The sequence below is a fragment of the Lepidochelys kempii genome, chromosome 1 (assembly GCF_965140265.1).
Source record: "Lepidochelys kempii isolate rLepKem1 chromosome 1, rLepKem1.hap2, whole genome shotgun sequence".
Taxonomy (NCBI): domain Eukaryota; kingdom Metazoa; phylum Chordata; order Testudines; family Cheloniidae; genus Lepidochelys; species Lepidochelys kempii.
Genome location: NC_133256.1, coordinates 277566190 through 277587120, shown reverse-complemented (window position 1 = coordinate 277587120; position 20931 = coordinate 277566190). Strand labels below are relative to the sequence as shown.

The window sequence follows — 20931 nt, the reverse complement described above, 5'->3', positions numbered from 1 at the left end:
CACTGAGCATTGCTGTGGGGCTTACCCACTGAACTAAGAATCTCTCTTTTTTCCTCTTTTCTTCCCTATTCCTCCCACATTCCCTCAGAATAAATACATAAATAAATACATAATTTTTTTCAAATCTTCAAGCAGATTTGTAAAAAGTTAATTTCAGAATATATAACTGATTGTTCATATATATCAATAAGTAATATGAATATTCAGGCTAGAACCCAAACTGAAAAAGAATTACCCATATTCATCTCTAACATGACTTTATTAAGCCAATGCAGTTCAACTTGGGATAACATTGGCACAATTACAGCTTGCCTACACTGGCAAAAAAATGGGACCCATAAAATACACCATCAGTTCAGCTGCACCAGTGGTAGCAACACTAAGACCTTTCATGTGCCCCTGAGAGGACCTCTGACATTTTACTGTAATTTAACCCAGACTAAATTATAGTCCCAATTTCACCAAAATAGGTGCAATTTTACATTTGGGGTAATGGGAAGGAGAAGTTTGATTTATTTGAAAATCCAAGAAGTGATTCCTATACAGCTGCCACATTCCTAGCCCAAAATTAAGTGACAACAGCTATTTTACATATTTTTGTAGTAGTGTATTACATATAGAGGTAATAATATCATTATTATTTACATTATGCTAGTACCTAGTGGCCCCATTTTGCAAGGAGCTGTACACATACATAATAGACAGTTCTTTCTCCAAAGAGCTCACAGTCTGGACAGTACAAATAGTGGCTGAAAGCAAGGTTTATTATCTCAATTTTACGCATTGGGAACTGAGGCACAGAAACATTAAGTACTTGCCCAAGGTCACACAGCAAATTTGTAGCAGTCAGGAATTGAATCACAATCTCTTGAGCTCTAGTTCAGTGCCTTAACCACAACACCTCCCTTCCTCTCTACAAAATTACTTTATGGATGAGTAAAATAACAACAGATTTAAACAGATATTTTCTCTTGCCATTTTCCTCACTTCATGTTTGTTTTGAGTGTCATATGGTAATAGTTACTTTCCCCTTAGGAACAAGTGCAGCTGTATTTTTTTCCATTCTACACTATGTATTTTAATTTAATTGGACACACTGCAAAAATGCTTTACGTATAAATCTAAAGATGGATGTATTTTTGTGTTCTACTGCCTTTAAGGCAAGTATATCTTTAAAATAAAACTAAAAACTTGTGTTTGGAATAAACATTTATAATTAATTTGACTGATTCACTAAATCAATGTTTTGTGGTTAAATTGCCCTGAACTCAAAAAGGCACCTTTCAGCTATGGTTAGTATAATTTCACTGCACCTGTTAGAGTAAATGCATCAAATGAAATAATTATATTCTTAACTAAAGACGTATAACCATTTACATGAAAATCTCTGTTAAACCTGTCTTTTTAAGAACTACAATTTGTATGGTGAAATCCTGACCTCACTGAAGTCAATTCACTTCAGTGGGGCCAGGATTTCAACCATAAACTATATTTCTAGGAGCATTTTTATATAGCATCAATTTCTAGCTTAAGCAACTGGGTGGGTAAAGAACCATCTACTCCAGGATCCTTGGGAGTGTTTTACTGCTATTTGATCAATTTCCAGATGCCAGTTTGAGAAGTTAAGTACACTACAAACATATTTTCTCATATTCAAATAATATCGAATGATTTTTCTAAAGTAAAACAATGAGATTACAGATAAAATAGGAGAGTTATATAGTACCTTGTCATGTAAAGACTCTTCCAGGTTCTTCCTGAAACTTTCAGATTCCTGAATTAGAACGTTCTAGGAGAGAAAAAGACATTTGAAATGTAAATAAAACAGGAGGAAACATCCAGTACCAGAAGCTGCCATCTGATCAAGTTAACTAAATTAAGTGAACTGATCTACCTTGTTCTCCACAGAATTTTCAATATGAATCTGTTAATACTTTTGGAATGTGTAGAGGTCAGATCAAGAACCCTATAAACAATCCATATATTTTCTTTCAAGGACAGAAGACACTTTTCTAATATCTTAATCTGAGATTTTACACTTTCTTTTCCCCACAGGTTCTCTCTGTGATGGGCATATTCTCTACTTTCTACAGTATTCTGCCTCAGGAGCAGAAAAATCTGCAGGTGTACATGTCGCCTTGGAGAAATTTGGCTGGAGGTGTATTTGAATGAGGATTTCCAAGGAATAGATCATTTTCTTCAACTATTTAAGGAGACTTTAGTGAGTTTTCTCTTACACAAAGGAATCTGATGTTTAGAGTGAAATTCCTCATGGTGTCGAGGGCCAGAGCAACTTTGCACAATGTAAACCCCATTGTCATGTTATGGGATGGAAGCGATGGGGACCCAGAAACCAGCATATCAATGATGCAGGGGGGACTTGGGACTTCAGAAAGAGTCCCTGAGCCAGTGGCTTTGTGTGAGTGAAATACATTTCAGTCTTTGTCTATGTATGAAGAAGAGTGGAATTGGCATGGCTAAAGTGGAATTACTCAAATTCAGAGGGCCAAACATGGATTTGCTCCCCAATAATCCCAGGAAACATCTCAAGGATGCATTCAGAGCCAAGCAATAGATAAGACAGGAGCAAATGGAGAATGTTTCTGAATGTTTGTGTCACAAATCCTCAAGCTGAGTCTACAATATCATCACATTAATCATCTTCCAGCCTTCCCTCCTCAAGCAAGTGTTAAACACACCTATTTTTTATTTCTCTTTAAGATAAGGAAGGGATTAGTGGAATCCACTGAAGAACAACTGGTTAGGGACTATTTAGAAAAGCTGGACCTGCACAAGTCCATAGGGCCGGATGTGTTGCATCTGAGAGTGCTAAAGGAGTTGGCGGCTGTGATTGCAGAGCCATTGGCCATTATCTTTGAAAACTCATGGCGATCGGGGGAAGTCCCGAACGACTGGAAAAAGGCTAATGTAGTGCCCATCTTTAAAAAAGGGAAGAAGGAGGATCCTGGGGACTACAGGCCAGTCAGCTTCACCTCAGTCCCCGGAAAAATCATGGAGCAGGTCCTCAAGGAATCAATCCTGAAGCACTTACACGAGAGGAAAGTGATCAGGAACAGTCAGCATGGATTCACCAAGGGAAGGTCATGCCTGACTAATCTAATCGCCTTCTATGATGAGATTACTGGTTCTGTGGATGAAGGGAAAGCAGTGGATGTATTGTTTCTTGACTTTAGCAAAGCTTTTGACATGGTCTCCCACAGTATTCTTGTCAGCAAGTTAAAAAAGTATGGGCTGGATGAATGCACTATAAGGTGGATAGAAAGTTGGCTAGATTGTCGGGCTCAACGGGTAGTGATCAATGGCTCCATGTCTAGATGGCAGCCGGTATCAAGTGGAGTTTGTTCAATATCTTCATAAATGATCTGGAGGATGGTGTGGATTGCACTCTCAGCAAATTTGCAGATGACACCAAACTAGGAGGAGTAGTAGGTACGGTGGCAGGTAGGAAGAGGGACCTAGACAAATTGGAGGATTGGGCCAAAAGAAATCTGATGAGGTTCAACAAGGACAAGTGCAGAGTATTGCACTTAGGATGGAAGAATCCAATGCACCGCTACAGACTAGGGACCGAATGGCTAGGCAGCAGTTCTGCGGAAAAGGACCTAGGGGTGACAGTGGACGAGAAGCTGGATATGAGTTAACAGTGTGCCCTTGTTGCCAAGAAGGCCAATGGCATTTTGGGATGTATAAGTAGGGGCATTGCCAGCAGATCGAGGGACGTGATCGTCCCCCTCGATTCGCCATTGGTGAGGCCTCATCTGGAATACTGTGTCCAGTTTTGGGCCCCACACTACAAGAAGGATGTGGAAAAACTGGAGAGAGTCCAGCGAAGGGCAACAAAAATGATTAAGGGTCTGGAACACATGACTTATGAGGAGAGGCTGAGGGAACTGGGATTGTTTAGTCTTCAGAAGAGAAGAATGAGGGGGGATTTGATAGCTGCTTTCAACTACCTGAGAGGTGGTTCCAAAGAGGATGGTTCTAGACTGGTAGAAGATGACAGGACAAGGAGTAATGGTCTCAAGTTGCAGTGGGGGAGGTTTAGGTTGGATATTAGGAAAAACTTTTTCACTAGGAGGGTGGTGAAACACTGGAATGCGTTACCTAGGGAGGTGGTAGAATCTCCTTCCTTAGAAGTTTTTAAGGTCAGGCTTGATAAAGCCCTGGCTGGGATGATTTAATTGGGGATTGGTCCTGCTTTGAGCAGGGGATTGGACTAGATGACCTCCTGAAGTCCCTTCCAACCCTGATATTCTATGATTCTATGAACTGCCATAATTGATTCTTTCTCTGGTCACTGATTTACCTATACATCTCACTCCTACCCTGAACAAAACATTTATCTGGGAATAAATGAGCATATATCTGTTATGTAAACTTTTAACTGCACAGAAGAGGCAGGATGCAATTCAGGAATGAGAACAGATCTAGGGCTTGGGAACTCCTGAATTTTAACCCGGGTTCTGCCACATGTTGTGGCTGTGGGCAAGCTTGGGTGAGCCCTCCACCTCTGGTTCCCCATCAGTAAAAATTGAGATAATATCCACCTCACAATGGCATTTGGAGGGTTCTTTCACAAAAGTATGTACCTCGATTTGAACATGTAAAAGCTGTATAAGTTATATATTATCCACAGTATTATAAAAACTCTACCACGGTACAAATATCTAATATTTTGCTTGATGCTAAAAATTTGATTAGATTTGTAGCTATTAGGTTCACATTTGCCTGTGCATCATAGAATCAGCATCACATTTATATCCAGATAAAATATATACCAGTAGTAACCTTATTCAGTTTAAGTTTATACTGCCCTTTACACTTTACCTTTTCCTCAAGTGCTGCCATTCTCTCTTTTAAGTGTAGTTGCAGGCGCTCGTTGGATTCTGTCAAAAGTCTGTCTACAGTATCTGATAATCTTTTGTTGTGCTCCTCATTCATTTTCTCTCTTTGTCTTGCCTTCAGTACAGAACAAAGGAAACACAATGATAAGTTTCCAGGTTAATTAATGCCCTATTAAAATACGCAGATTTTATGGTGATTGAAGACATCTTCATTAAAATATCCAGCAACAGAAGAAATTATACTTTAAGTTCATCTATTGATCAATACACATTAACTCCTGATCAAGGTTTATTAGAAACTTCTGTATCAGCAGACTGTTTATAGCCAACTAAAACGAAATTTAAATCAGTTGACTAAGTTGATGAAAAAATACAGCACAGATTCTGCTCTCAGACTCACAAAAGCATTATTCTTCAATTAATGAAGTTGTAGGCATGTAACTGAGGGCAGAATTTGGCCCTATATTTCAAATGCTAAGCACAGAAAATAAAGTGTCTGCAATACACATACTCTTTGCAGTTCCTGATTCTTTTCTTCAAGTTGAGCTTCCAAGTGTCTCATACGTTCTTCAATGTTACCATGTCTTTCTTCGGCCTGTAAAAAAAAATACGAAGACTCGGTCTGAAATTTAAATTGCTTTGCAAATCTTTATGTCAGCAAAGTTTAAACAAAATATAAAGCAAGCTACTACTAACTGCAAACTTAGTTTTCAAAAAATAAACTTTATTTAAACAGGCAGCTGAACAGCATTGCTTGAAATGTGTCAGCTACAAAGGCCTGTTACATCCAAGCATCAGCAAAATATTGGAGTTATTTATGAGCAATGAAATCAGCCAAATGTAACATGCAGACTGTGCATGGTTTGAACACAAACCTGCCATCGTAAAATTGTAAGCTCCTGAAGCACTGAACTGCACGATGGTTGATTATCAATAAAATAATAATAATAAAAAAAATGAAAACAAATCAGATGGATTCTATTTAGCAATAGAAAGTAAAGTCCAGTAGGACTACCTTCCTACGTATGGAGATCATTTCTTGTAGCTTAGCTTCCATAACATATTGATAATCATCAGATGAGGTAGAAGAGGTTGGATCAGACTAACAAGTTAAGGAAAAGGAGAGGGACAAAATTGAAAAATCAGAACTAAAGACACTGACACTGAAAAGAACACAGCACAGAATGCTTAAACAAAAAGTGTGACTGAAAATTTAATACTTTGAATTTTATGTGGAATAAACTACACTGATAGTTGGTGGATGTGATGCAGTTGATGTGGATCAACTAAAAATAATGGAATGCTAAAAAAGCTATCAACCTAGATATGGAAGTTCAAGGTTAGTGATGGCTGGCTGATGAAATGTTACTACAGAGTGAAATCAAAGCAACTCTGGCTAATACGGTCTAATGTAGTAGTTGGAATTATGGTGAACTAAACACCAGAATATGATGTTGAGAGGCCAATGTCAGAAAGTTCTTTAAAATTCTTGCTACCACTTTATAGGAATGAAAACAATGCACATATGTTGTAGAATATACTAAATTAATGGATTAGTCATTTACAGTAACTGTGCAATATTATGCCAGATTCCATCATTACTACAAAACACGAAGAATTAACCATATAAAATAAGGCTCAAGTTTTAGGATTCTATTTTAGAATAGATCAAGTAACCCCTTTTTATTCTAGTAAAACAATATAGTTCCCAAACTTTTCAAAGGTGATCCCTTTGCAAGATCAAGGTCATAGTTAAGAGAAGAACCTATAAATAAAAATGCATTAATTTGATAAAAAGTAATTTAAAACAGTATAGGTACTGAAGATGAAATATGGTAGTCCATCCAAAGATTCAACGCTTTTCTGAAAGAACAGCTGAATAAGTCATTTGTTCTAAAATATGGGTCTCCATGTTCCCTCTTACCAAGGAAGTCTACGGTATCATTGTAAAACTGAATGTTATGTTGAATATGTTGCTATGGAAACAAGAGACATGCATAAGGAGCACAGATAGCATGGTGCTACCAATGCCTGGTCTTTGTGAGCTCCTAATTGCCAAATGCTCTGAGTAGCCATTCTCTCAAGAGGTGAATTCTGGATCACCAGATGAGCAAACTCTCAACACATCTAACATTATTAATAAAGTAATACTTGGTTAGTGAAATTGTCATCTATAAATGATTTAGCAAAATAACAGTTAAGTATACCTATCAAAGTAATTACCATTAGTACACCATAATTTAAAATCACTTCAATGGTATTATCAGAACTAAAGAGTCATTGACACAAAATTAGACTGATGTTCAGTTTTATAAATATAAATTGCAACTGTCAGTATGGATTCATTCCTATTATGAACAGTATGAATATACACATACACTGATATATGAAGTTTTATACCTAACCACTGGGTTTTTTGAATACAATGTTATTTAGTTAACATAATTTTCAACTGCAAAGTATTTATGAAGTTTATTCACTTGTAAAATGTAAAGCCTAAATGTAAATGTCCTGGATAATTCTTTGATTAATTTAGCCTCTTTTTCTGATTGTGGATTATCTGCAAACAGATTGTGATTTCTTTGGATTAGTCATTATTTGAAACTAGTAATAAATATTTTTATTTATTACTATATGGACCAATCACAATCAGTTTGATATTGAGTATTCAGTACTCAATGTTATAAATTTGAGCTTTATAAATTAGTTGTATTTCATCACGTAAGTCATATGATATAGTTTCTCTTCCGTTATTGGATGAATATGACTCAGTAATAGGACTTGAAAAAAGTTCTCAGAGCTCTGAATCACTGATTGAGGGGTAGCAGAAACACAGGATTAGGGAATTACAGATTATTTAAACCTTTTACTTTCAGGGTCACAGAGAACTTCCTGGAAGCATCATTCCTAGAAAATTAAACTACTGTGAGGTTTAATGGCTGAGTGCAAAGTTAAATTTAATTTTTCTAAATACTTTCACATAAATAATTGTATGCACATGCAAGATCCTTATATGTTCAGGCACATTACTTCTAGCTTTGAAGAGCACCTCACTCAAGACTTCTGATAAGTGGTTCTGCCTTGTATAGCACACTCTTGATAGAGAAGTCTGGGCAGCTGTTTCATTCAAATGTGCTGCTCACGTCTATATTTTAAATTTTAGGAAGGATTTTCATACAGAATCATACAATGGATCATTCTTTAACTGCACAATTGGTCTGAGGCACTAATAAAACAAACAGGGTAGAATATCAAAGTATTTATCATTATAGGAAAAACTCTATTAATATTTCTTACCAAAATGCACACAGCCTCTTTATAAGTACCTGATTATCCAGTCCCTATGATGACTGTCATGCATGTTAGAATCCACACCTCTGATTCAGCAAGGTACTTAAGCATAGGTGTAAGCAGACATATTCATTTCAGTGAGATTACTCATATGCTTAAAGTTATATACTTGCTTAAATAACCTGAGCTCCAGTCATCAAGGTATTTGATATGATATTTTCTGTTAGAAAAGGCAATGAGCCTGATTTTCATTTACGCCATAGCCTCTTTACACTGCTCTAGTAGTCTAAAATGAACATAATTTAATGTAAATGAGAATAAAGACCAATGTCATAGTTCCAAATATATATGTATATATTTTAATGTTCAGGCATATTGGTTCTCTTTCAACTTCTTTTTGGCTTCTTTTTCTGTTCCTCAAATTTTGCTCCTTTAATTATATTCTATTTGGGACATTGGAAACTAACTTCTGTTACGGGTCTGGTTAAAGCAGAGGCAGAATTAATAAATTCTAGATGAGGATGTGTACTGTGTACATTGTTTATTTGCAGACCTATAATTCAACTAAGGACACTTAAAGCTCTAGTGATATTGCAATAAATGTCTCCAGTCCAACTGAGATTTAAACATGCTTTAAAAGTGCAACTTTTAAGATTTAAAAGTGCATCGGAAAACATACTAGCAACCAAAGGGATTACGCTAATTTTTTGGCTGCTATTTTGTATTGACTTTGCTCAAATACGACATCATAATCAAATGCCAAACTTTTAAAGTTTTCTCAGGGTAGCAAGTAAAAAATGTTGATCACAATAATGTGGTTGAATTTTGAACACCACATGCATGTTCCATAGTTGATCATGGGTTAAGTCCTAACACAAACAGTGGCTAAATTTAAAAAGAATGTACTATGAATAGTGTTGAACAGCTCATGAAATTTCAGCACACTCCAGTGCAACCCTTGACACAGAAGTCTAGATATTTTGCATAAAAGACATAAGTAATTATTTTCTGTTATTCTCTTCAGGAGGCTCAGTAAAATACCTGGAGCGGTATTCAGCGACAATTATTGAAAATATGTATCCAGAATACTGGGGTATAAATAGATTTGTTAAGCAACTCAGTACTGGGTTTACAATAGTGCCAATGGCGCCAGGCTCACACTGGGAAGGGGCCTATTACAGACTCCCCCTAACCTATCCACACAGCCGGGTCTGGCTCCTTGCCTGGGGCAGTCCAGCACCCAGGCCTTGCTGCGTCATCAGCTCCCAGCCAGCAGGTTCTGCTCGCTTGTTGGGAGCTCGCCGGTGCCACCCAGAAGCTGGGCTCTGCCATGTGGGCTGGGCAGGGTTGCTGGCTGCGGGGCCAGTGAGTGCAGCCAGGCCTGGCAGGCTCTCAAGGGTTGCATCCCAAGGATCTGCCCTGCTCCCCAGCATGGCTCCAGCTCCGAGCGGTGTCTGCTGCCCACCACCTGCAGGGCCCTGCCTGTTCCCAGGGGCTGAGCTGCCTGGGACCGGTGCAGAGGTCGGGCTGGTCTCAGCCAGTTGGGGTGTGGGGAAGGGAGCAACACAGGGGTCTTGGCCAGATCCTGCCAGGCTTGTGGGTCCTGAGGGAGCCCACTCTGAGCAGACCCCACTCCTGCTCCAGCCTAACAGATTGCACTGCTCCCAAGGGGCCGGAGTGATCCCCACCCTGGGGCCAGCTCTGGCTGTGGTGCCGGCTCAGCCCAGCAGACACAATCACCTCCCAGTGGGGCCAGCTAGTGTGGCCGGGGGCAGGGCATGGGGGAGTAGGTCTCTACGGGGTCGTGGGGGGGGGCACTCAGCCTTGAGGGGACAGGAGGCGCTCGGCAGTGTGGGAGGTTTGTGTGTTTTAGGTTGCTAGGCAGTGGAGGGGCCTATGGGGAGGTGCTGGGCAGTGGGGGAGGTCTGTGTGTGTTGGGATGCAGTGCAGTTGTGGTGGTGGGGCTGTGGGGGGGTGGCAGAGAGGGACATGTGTGTGTGGGGGGGTCTTTTCAACCATTCTCATTCTCCAAATTCCTCTTCCATTCACTCAGGCAGTGACTCTCTCCACTCTGCTTTCTCTCTCAGGTCTGCCTTTTTCATCTATTTCTCCCACCACAAGGTCTCTACCAACAACTCCCAATCCTAGCCTTATCCCCAACTTTTATATTCTCTGCTAAGTGCCTCTGCTGAAAGTCCCATGACCACACAGACACCCAAATTCCTTCTCTCTTTCAGTTCTGCCATTTTCTTCATCAAGCTGAACTACTACTCCACAAATATTGATCCCAACTGTCTTTTGCCATAAAACCACCTAAGCTCCCGCACCTCTCTCTCTTCACAGAGGATCTTGTCAAGCTCTTCAAAAATAAAGTTGATTAAATCTAACCTGATCTCCCCTTCTCCCTCCACCTCCTCTCCTGTCCCAAACAGTGATATTTCTCTTGTACTCTAAACCATCCCCCTGCCTCAGTGACCTCTCTCCTCCTGCCTCCCTTGTCCTCTCCTTCACACTTTTCCTCAGCCTTTCACTCTCTTCAGGCTCCTTCTCTTCTTAATGCATACTAATTTCTCACATCCATTAAAAACTTTGCTCTCACCTGTCCCTGTAACTTTCACTTTATTTTTCTTCATCTCTCAACTCGTTGAGTATGCTGTTTACAACTGCTGCCTCAATACAATACATTACCGCCTGATGTGGCTGGGTGGAGGAACGGGGATGATGACTATCCCAGACTGGATTAAGACTGGGATCCCCAGACCACTCCCTGAAAATACCAGAGAGGGAAACATATCTGACAGACTACTCCCTTGAAGATGTTGAATTCCAGTCAGCCTGCATCACCTCCAAAAAATAAATATCACATATGAGGAAGAAGGGATCATGTTGGAGGGGAGGATCATGGAGTCTTCTATAAAGGTTTGTGCAGATATTCAAGAGACTAAAGCTTTGTCTTCACAGCAGATTTAACTTGGGGTCTATCATAGATTTTTCCCATAGGGCAGATCCTGAGACAGTTGTTAACACATGTGGCTACCCTGAGATAACTGCAGTGAAAAAAGGAAATCACAACAACTGAGATATGATGGTCCTCCAATCCATCCCAGAAGGCCCCTGGGCCAGGAGCGGATTTACCGTGAAACAAACAATGCAGTGGCCCCCAAAATGCAGGACAAATCTCATCTGCCAACCTGCCCCTGAGTCCCGGCCGGCAGCACAGCAGGGCTCAGACAGGCAAGTTGCCTGCATTCCATGGCCGGTGGCCCCATGCCACTCCTGGAAGCAGCCAGCTGCTGGCACGTCTCTGCACACCCTGGGCAGCACATGGAGACCTGCTGCCCCTTTCCCCGCAAGAGGCTCACAGAGACATGCCAGCAGCAGGGGTAAGGCAGCTCCCTGTCCGCTCTGCCTCCCTCCCTGCGTGCCACTCCTGGAAGCAGCAAGCATGTCCCTGCGGCTCCTGGGTGTGTGTGTGTCTCTGCGGGCTGCCCCTACCCCGAGCGCCGACTCTGCAGCTCCTATTGGCCAGGAACTGTAATGTAGTGCCCATCTTTAAAAAAGGGAAGAAGGAGAATCCTGGGAACTACAGGCCAGTCAGCCTCACCTCAGTCTCTGGAAAAATCATGGAGCAGGTCCTCAAGGAATCAATTCTGAAGCACTTAGAGGAGAGGAAAGTGATCAGGAACAGTCAGCATGGATTCACCAAGGGCAAGTCATGCCTGACTAATCTAATTGCCTTCTATGACGAGATAACTGGCTCTGTGGATGAAGGGAAAGCAGTGGACGTGTTGTTCCTTGACTTTAGCAAAGCTTTTGACACTGTCTCCCACAGTATTCTTGCCAGCAAGTTAAAGAAGTATGGGCTGGATGAATGGACTATAAGGTGGATAGAAAGCTGGCTAGATTGTCGGGCTCAATGGGTAGTGATCAATGGCTCCATGTCTAGTTCGCAGCCGGTATCAAGTGGAGTACCCCAAGGGTCGGTCCTGGGGCCGGTTTTGTTCAATATCTTCATAAATGATCTGGAGGATGGTATGGATTGCACCCTCAGCAAGTTTGCAGATGACACTAAACTGACAGGACAGTTAAATACGCTGGAGGGTAGGGATAGGATACAGAGGGACCTAGACAAATTGGAGGATTGGGCCAAAAGAAATCTGATGAAGTTCAAAAAGGACAAGTGCAGAGTCCTGCACTTAGGACGGGAGAATCCAATGCACCGCTACAGACTACGGACCGAATGGTTCGGCAGCAGTTCTGCAGAAAAGGACCTAGGGGTTACAGTGGACGAGAAGTTGGATATGAGTTAACAGTGTGCCCTTGTTGCCAAGGAGGCCAATGGCATTTTGGGATGTATAAGTAGGGGCATTGCCAGCAGATCGAGGGACGTGATCGTTCCCCTCGATTCGCCATTGGTGAGGCCTCATCTGGAGTATTGTGTCCAGTTTTGGGCCCCACACTACAAGAAGGATGTGGAAAAATTGGAAAGAGTCCAGCAGAGGGCAACAAAAATGATTAGGGGACTGGAACACATGACTTATGAGGAGAGGCTGAGGGAACTGGGGATGTTTAGTCTATGGAAGAGAAGAATGAGGGGGGATTTGATAGCTGCTTTCAACTACCTGAAAGGGGTTCCAAAGAGAATGGCTCTAGACTGTTCTCAGTAGTAGCAGATGACAGAACAAGGAGTAATGGTTTCAAGTTGCAGTGGGGGTGATTTAGGTTGGATATTAGGAAAATCTTTTTCACTAGGAGGGTGGTGAAACACTGGAATGTGTTACCTAGGGAGGTGGTGGAATCTCCTTCCTTAGAAGTTTTTAAGGTCAGGCTTGACAAAGCCCTGGCTGGGATGATTTAATTGGGGATTGGTCCTGCTTTGAGCAGGGGGTTGGACTAGATGACCTCCTGAGGTCCCTTCCAACCCTGATATTCTATGATTCTATGATTCACCAACCAAACACCCAGGAAAGAATTCTCTGTAGTAACTCAGATCCCACCCTGTCTAACATCCCATCACAGGCCATTGGGCATATTTACCGCTAATAGTCAAGGATCAATTAACTGCCAAAATTAGGCTATCCCACATACCATCCCCTCCATAAACTTATCGAGCTTAGTCTTGAAGCCAGATAAGTCTTTTGCCCCCACTGCTCCCCTTGGAAGGCTGTTCCAGAACTTCACTCCTCTGATGGTTAGAAATCTTTGCCTAATTTCAAGTCTAAACTTCCTGCTAGCCAGTTTATATCCATTTATTCTTGTGTCCACATTGGTACTGAGCTTAAATAATTCCTCTCCCTCCCTGGTATTTATCCCTCTGATATATTTATAGAGAGCAATGATATCTCTTCCTATTACTTATAATATAGGAGGAGGAGGAAGGAAAAAAAGAATGAAAAATGTGGGGGTGGGGGAGATAAGAGAGAATGTTCTTTTTCTTGGCTGGGTCCTTACGGGGGAGGGCGGAGGGCAAAAATGAAGCTGTGCACAGGGCTCCACTAACTCTAAATCCACCACTGCCCTGGGCACCTATTCCTGTGATCTATCTTGATATCTGCCTGCACTCTGACCCCTGGCCAGTAGTGGACTATCAATCTGACTTTGCTCATCATCCTACTTGCAGCTTACCGGCCTGCAATTTCTCCAACTTCATGCATTGCCAGTGTTCGATACAACAGAATGATGGCCACTATCAAGCCCCTGGAACAGTGAAACTCTTATTTAGATTACTTAGTCCAAATATCTTTGAAGAGTTTCTCTCTGGACAAAAAACTTGGATGAAGGCCATTTTGGATGAAACGTCCATTCTGTTCATGGTCCTCTAATCACACCAAATAAAAAATTGTGAAAAAGGCACACAAAAATGTATGTCTTAGTATGTTTATGATCAGAATAATGACTATATTGTACTGAAGTATACTGAATATCCTGCATGACTGAGATGAGATATTCTTCTCACAACATTAAGTGTTCGTTCAGGAAAAAAAATGGTAGCAACAAAAGACATGCTTGAGGATGAAGAAAAACTACTGATGCCTAAAATACTGGAGAATTTATAAAAGAAAATTTCATCTTAAATATAAAGCAATATTCTGCTAAGGGCATTAAAATGTCAGGTCATCTGCCGAATAAATCACAGGTGGAAAACTTAAAGTGGAGAAGGGTGCCTCGGTCACGTGCACCATAATTTTTACAAAATGCTGTAACGTTTGTTCGTTATTTTACACAGCTTCCTTTTGAATCTTCTTTTTTTCCAGCATTTCCCAGTTCCCTTTCAGATTCCCAAACCATATGCCTAAAGTGGACAGCACAAAATCTTGATTATTGAATACTGATTTTGTCTTAATGAGGTAAAAGAAATTGTATTCTATTTCCTTCTTGACTAAATTACACAATGGTCAGGGTAACCCTATAAGCCACCCAGGCACTGAATCATAGAATCATAGAATATTAGGGTTGGAAGGGACCTCAGGAGGTCATCTAGTCCAACCCCCTGCTCAAAGCAGGACCGATCCCCAACTAAATCATCCCAGCCAGGGCTTTGTCAAGCCTGACCTTAAAAACTTCTAAGGAAGGAGATTCCACCACCTCCCTAAGTAACGCATTCCAGTGTTTCACCACCCTCCTAGTGAAAAAGTTTTTCCTAATATCCAACCTAAATCTCCCCCACTGCAACTTGAGACCATTACTCCTTGTTCTGTCATCTGCCACCACTGAGAACAGTCTAGAGCCATCCTCTTTGGAACCCCCTTTCAGGTAGTTGAAAGCAGCTATTAAATCCCCCCTCATTCTTCTCTTCCGTAGACTAAACATCCCCAGTTCCCTCAGCCTCTCCTCATAACTCATGTGTTCCAGTCCCCTAATCATTTTTGTTGCCCTCTGCTGGACTCTTTCCAATTTTTCCACATCCTTCTTGTAGTGTGGGGCCCAAAACTGGACACAATACTCCAGATGAGGCCTCACCAATGGCGAATCGAGGGGAACGATCACGTCCCTCGATCTGCTGGCAATGCCCCTACTTATACATCCCAAAATGCCATTGGCCTTCTTGGCAACAAGGGCACACTGTTAACTCATATCCAGCTTCTCGTCCACTGTAACCCCTAGGTCCTTTTCTGCAGAACTGCTGCCAAACCATTCGGTCCCTAGTCTGTAGCGGTGCATTGGATTCTCCCGTCCTAAGTGCAGGACTCTGCACTTGTCCTTGTTGAACTTCATCAGATTTCTTTTGGCCCAATCCTCCAATTTGTCTAGGTCCCTCTGTATCCTATCCCTACCCTCCAGCGTATCTACCTGTCCTGCCAGTTTAGTGTCATCTGCAAATTTGCTGAGGGTGCAATCCACACCATCCTCCAGATCATTTATGGAGATATTGAACAAAATCTGATAAAGACCCGATAAAAAGGGACAAATAAAAAGTCTTTTTTAGAATTCTGTTAAAATATGAAAATTAGTTGCCAAATAAAATTAGTACAGTGTTCTGTAGTGACAGAGAAAGGAAAATTCAAATAAACCAAAATGATGTGTAACATACTATGCTGTATGGAGTTTTTCATTTTCATCCGACTATAAATATGAAGGATTAAAGATTTTATGAGAATTACAACATGTCCTAATGAAGTTGAAAATACTTTGAATTACACTATAGCATTAACAGCATGCACATCTGCAAAATGTGGTAGAGAGCAATACATGAATTTTGCATAATTTAAAACATACTTTTGTCTTATTGTTTTTCTTCACGAAAGCTGTTGTACAATAAATTGTTAACAGAGAAACCAGACTGTCTTTGGTCCTTTTAGGGCTTTATATTTTTCCTTGTGATTTATCAATTGTAGTCCACAAAGAATCAATTAAAGAAAATCAATATTCAAGATGGCTTTGTTTATGTCACACACCACTAATCCCAAAAGCCAGTAAGAAAATTTTTGTAATTTTGTGTCATTTATTGTGGTGAAAATGATTATTGTGTCTCTCCTAATTAATGTGGTGTAAATAACATTATGGAAAAATGATTTACTAGCTTGATTTTTTTGAGTTAAAGGGGAAATGTTTATTTATTTGAAAGCTAAATGGGTTAACAAATTTGTTGGAAATCCATGACATCTTTTTAAATATAATGTAATCTAAAGTAAGAGTAGTTACTGCACCTGCCAATAAAGACTGTGCGAAATACAGTCAACGCATGTGATATATCAAATTATATCAATGGCATTAATAAAGCCAGGGTAATATTACTTATGTTACATAATTAACATTTGCTTACCGTGCATCTACACAGCATATTTTCCCCGCATTTCTTATGAGGTTGAAATGAAGTCCTTTTTTGTTATGGTTGTTGTAGGGAGGAATACAGAATGTATTAAACCAAAGTTAAACCAAACATTTCTGAAATGAACCTATTTCTCAGTGCAGTACCTTCGTCAGTGCTGCAATTCTCTGAGCCAGTTCAGCCTCCACTTCAGGCAAGGTCTCAGCCTTCCGCATTGTCTGTTGCAGCTTCTGTTCAGCGAGCTCAAGACGTTCTTGCAGCTGTCTGTTTTTTTCTTCCATCTGAAACCCAGAGATGAAAACAGAAAATATAAAAAGGTAGAATTAAGAAATGACTGCAATTATTGGGGGCCTTTCTGAAGCGGGCACTCCAACTGGGTTCAGACACAGATACTCTCCAGCTTGCAAGAGAGTTTGTGAAAAGGATTAATCCAAGTATGGAACTGTGTGGGCCTTTTACTCTATGACTGATATGAGGACTAAGGAGATCATATCAAGGCCAAGTAAAGAAGTTGCAATCTGTAAAGTATGAAGATGAAGAAACATTCCTTTCCCTCTGATCTGTGCGCTATAAGTGCCAGCCAAGGGAAAACAGACAGCGCTTGTGCCAGTAAAATCAGAGTTTTGAAAGTCACAGATACAAACATCGTCTCTACTGCAAAACTGAGAGCGTAAGAGACTGGGGAGAAATACATGTTTTAGAAGGATACATTTGCTAAAAAATTGTTGAAACAAATTGATGCCAATAACATACCACTAGTGTGATGATGAAATCAGCACTGGTTACGCATCCAAGGACATCTATTATTAGTTCCTGTCAGCTATTTGCTTAATGCTGCACAGTTAATTTTTTGTTGTGAATTTACAGTTAAATCTTGTTTTATGTAAATGGAATTACTGAACCTTTGATAATCAATGAAAGAGAAGTACAGAGAGGGGAAAAAAGGGTGGGCCTTTCAGTTTTCTTTTGATAAGTAGGGCATTTCCTGCCCTATGAAACATACAAAATGAATATGATTTCACTTAGTATTAATTGTCCCCTTCCAATGAATTTAGGGTGGGACTAACAAGAGCATGCTGTAAATATTGTAATCTTTTGTAGTGGTATTTTAATCCTCTGACTGGTAATAAGGTTTAAAATGTATTTTGTTGATGTTGCAATGCTGCAAATGTATTCTAAGCCTGCTTTTATGTAGCACAATTATCAGTACTTACTATTTTCTGTAGGCAATTTATGCATATTGTAAAACTACTTAAATTGCTAATAAAAAACTAACAGCTGATATAGGTATCTTGCGCTTTCATCTATTGTTGTTACGGTTAAAGAGGAAAATTAATGACAGTCTTCAAGCAACTTTCAAAATAGAACCCAAAAAGTTTTTGTTTTGATCTTTTCATTCTCATTAATTAACATAAATATTTTTATTTTAATGGGGTTTCACTCAATTAGAGGACAATTTAGTTATCAAGGTATTCTCAAAGTGCCTTATGATGGGGGGAGCTCTTTTTTTTCTTTTGCATTATATACTGTTTACGGATAAGACATTTGAAAAATTAAAGAATAAACCTTTGTTGTCTATTAACGGAGAGAAAGAAACTCACTTCTCCAAAATTTAAACAATATACATGGTTCTGCATTACAGTTTTCTATCCATATTGTAATCCTTACCTGAAACTATAAGCAATGTCCTCCATTCACCTGATCCATTGGTCAGACAAAGGACTTGATTCTCTGTTGCCCTATGGCCTGTTTATAGCACTACGGCTGTGTAAATGTGCCTTAAAGGTAGCAGATCTCTCTTGTACCTCATTTCCCACCCTAGCATGGCTAGTTGAATAGTTCTGGGAGAGAGATAGCTCAGTGGTTTGAGCATTGGCCTGCTAAACCCAGGGTAGTGAGTTCAATCCTTGAGGGGGCCATTTAGGGATCTGGAGCAAAAATTGGGGATTGGCCATGCTTCAAGCAGGGGGTTGGACTAGATGATCTCCTGAGGTCCCTTCCAACCCTAACCCTCTGTGATTCTAAGCCAGCCACCATTACAGAATCTGATGTGCTGGGAATTCCCAGGAGAACAAGGGTTGGGGCAGAGCTTCACTGCACCAACTGACTTTCATCTGCTGAAGCATATGTAAGAGCAACTCTGAGGCTGCTCTAATTTATACTGGAAGGCAATGCCATTTTTGCCCCCACCCCTTCCCAACCACCCTATGCAGTGTGTATTTCAGCCACAAAGGAGAATCAGAGCCAAAGTTTTGTTGTTTCACAAACTTAATCACAAATGACCTAGTTGGCACATAACTAGGATTATTCTGTCAAACTCAAATCACTTTGAGTTTGACAGAGTGTCAAACTCAAATCACTTTGAGTTTGACAGACTACAACTAGAAGCAATTTGAGGGTTCTGGTACTCAAAAGTACTTGTGCCCACTCTCCTGTATAGCACCTGATGACAACAAATATTGAAATATAATAATTAATAATGCCTCACAGCACCCCAGTGAGGTATCTACACAAATTTTACAGAAATTTAAATCCTGTGCCTGTGAGGTTAAAACCAACTAACTCAAGGTTGTACTGAGCCAGCGAAAGAATCAGGAATAGAACCTGTAAGTTCTGACTTCCAGTCTCCTGACTGAACTACTAGAAAACTTCCCTTCCTATAGGATAAACAAACCCTAAGGATTCTAAAAGCTTTTTTTTAGCTCTAGAATCCATAAATTTGAATAAGTTCTAAATGATGGGCTTTGGAGTCCCCTATTTCAACTGTGAACTTGAGGTTTTGCAACAATCGCAGAAAGAAAATATGACATAAAAGAAAACTATCTCATCCTTGTAAACCTTTTTAAAAAGAAGATACATGGATGACACAATTATCTGTGTAATTCATGCATTATTAAAATATTTTCATTTATTAAAACCCATTTTCTGCAAATGACCAGTATTTGGTGGAATAATCTTTCTTTTAAAATATATCATTTTTATTCACATTTATGTGACCAATGATATCCAAGTAAACATGGGGAACAAACTGATCATTGTTTGCTTAGCTCATGTGATTTGATGTGCACTGGTGCAGACACCACAGGGATACATAACTCAGCACAGATACCTCACAGAGCTGAGTGGACAAATTGGAGCTGAGTGGACAATATATTTATGATTCTGGTAGCTAATGTGAACCTTACAGACTTTGACCTGACTGATTTTCTTAAAGGCAATTTTGTCCATGCTCTGTTATGGTTGATTTAGAATGAGAAACTTGGCCTACTTTAATAGAAACCTCCTACCACAACTTCAGGACTCATTTTTTTTTTCTTTCATGTTAACTTTAAATCTGCATGAAGAGAGCTGCTCCGCAGATACTGAACCTGACGCAAAATGGCCTCCTTATTTGCCAGTTCATTTTCCAGTTTATCATTCATGTCATGTATGGAGGTGGATTCCCTCTGTGCACTGAGATACCGCTTCTCAAGGGTAGTGATTCTTTCTTCCATATCTTCTTTCTGTGCCATAGCCTAAAATGAAAAAAAACACATGTATTTCAAATGTCATTTAGTTTAGATGTCTGCTTAATGTTCATGTTAACAGTAGACAGAGCTGCAAAAAATATGCAGAGGAAGTGATTTTCCAATTTTCTGTAGGGAGCATTTTTTCCCCTATGGATTAATATGTCTTCATATAAATAAACCACCTAAAAATGTCTATAGCAGAATTTAATGCCACCCAATAACATAGTTAAATATATAGTTCAGAAAAACATTCAGGGAAAACTGAAGATTTCTCAACTTGTCTTTTTTTTCCTAGTTATCTGTATTTTGGTATGTGTGATACATATAACAAAGAACCCAACATCAGCTTGCTTACTTTTTAAATAACTGCTGACATGAAGACAAAGGAAAAGAATCCACTTCATACATCAAATCTTAACATCTATAGCAGTACTATAAAAGTTATATGCCGCTGATCAAGAAAGCTTATGTGCTTTAATATATTGTAAATCTATTACAAGAGGAGGTGATAAAGGCCAATACGGAAATCCAGAGCACCGGGATCCAGAACTGGCTAACTTGACTCACTGTGAATCCAAACCCTTTCCTACTGTGAGTATTTAGTGTTATCAATCAAACCTAATTCTTTAATTTGCCAGGAGAAGAGTGTGGGTGGGAGGTCAGAAATACTAAGGCTGCATGAACCCTTCAGAATCAGTAGAGATATTGTTTGGAAATGGAGTCCTGTAGATTAAGTTCATAAAGGCTGGCATTGAGCTAATCCCTGCATATTTACATGAAGGTTTGAGTTGAATGAATTCAAATCTCCAAATGGAACCTCATTTCTTCTATAGTCAAGCTCTTTCTACCACGAGACACATCTCCCACCCACAGGCTTGTCTCCTTGTCTCCTCTCTGATGTATACAGAGAAAGGGAAGGTAGGGAATATACCATCCCAGTGAGCCTCCCACAATCAGAGTCCAGCAGAAGGGGCCTGGAGCCAGGACTACAACAATT

General features: G+C 40.1%; 1 protein-coding gene across 11 annotated transcripts in view; it reads right to left on the bottom strand.

Annotated features, from left to right (window-relative positions):
• PPFIA2 (PTPRF interacting protein alpha 2) overlaps positions 1-20931 on the bottom strand; it is a 619912-nt gene that overhangs the window by 103289 nt on the left and 495692 nt on the right. For 8 of the 11 annotated variants that reach the window (XM_073327625.1, XM_073327626.1, XM_073327627.1 and 5 more), the window contains 6 exons: positions 19794-19940; positions 16572-16706; positions 5881-5967; positions 5377-5460; positions 4849-4980; positions 1727-1789 (listed from right to left, as the gene is read on the bottom strand). In XM_073327625.1, the coding sequence (XP_073183726.1) occupies positions 1727-1789; positions 4849-4980; positions 5377-5460; positions 5881-5967; positions 16572-16706; positions 19794-19940 (648 nt within the window). The remainder of the gene's footprint in view (positions 1-1726; positions 1790-4848; positions 4981-5376; positions 5461-5880; positions 5968-16571; positions 16707-19793; positions 19941-20931) is intronic. The other 3 variants (XM_073327628.1, XM_073327629.1, XM_073327635.1) reach the window with 1 other exon arrangement.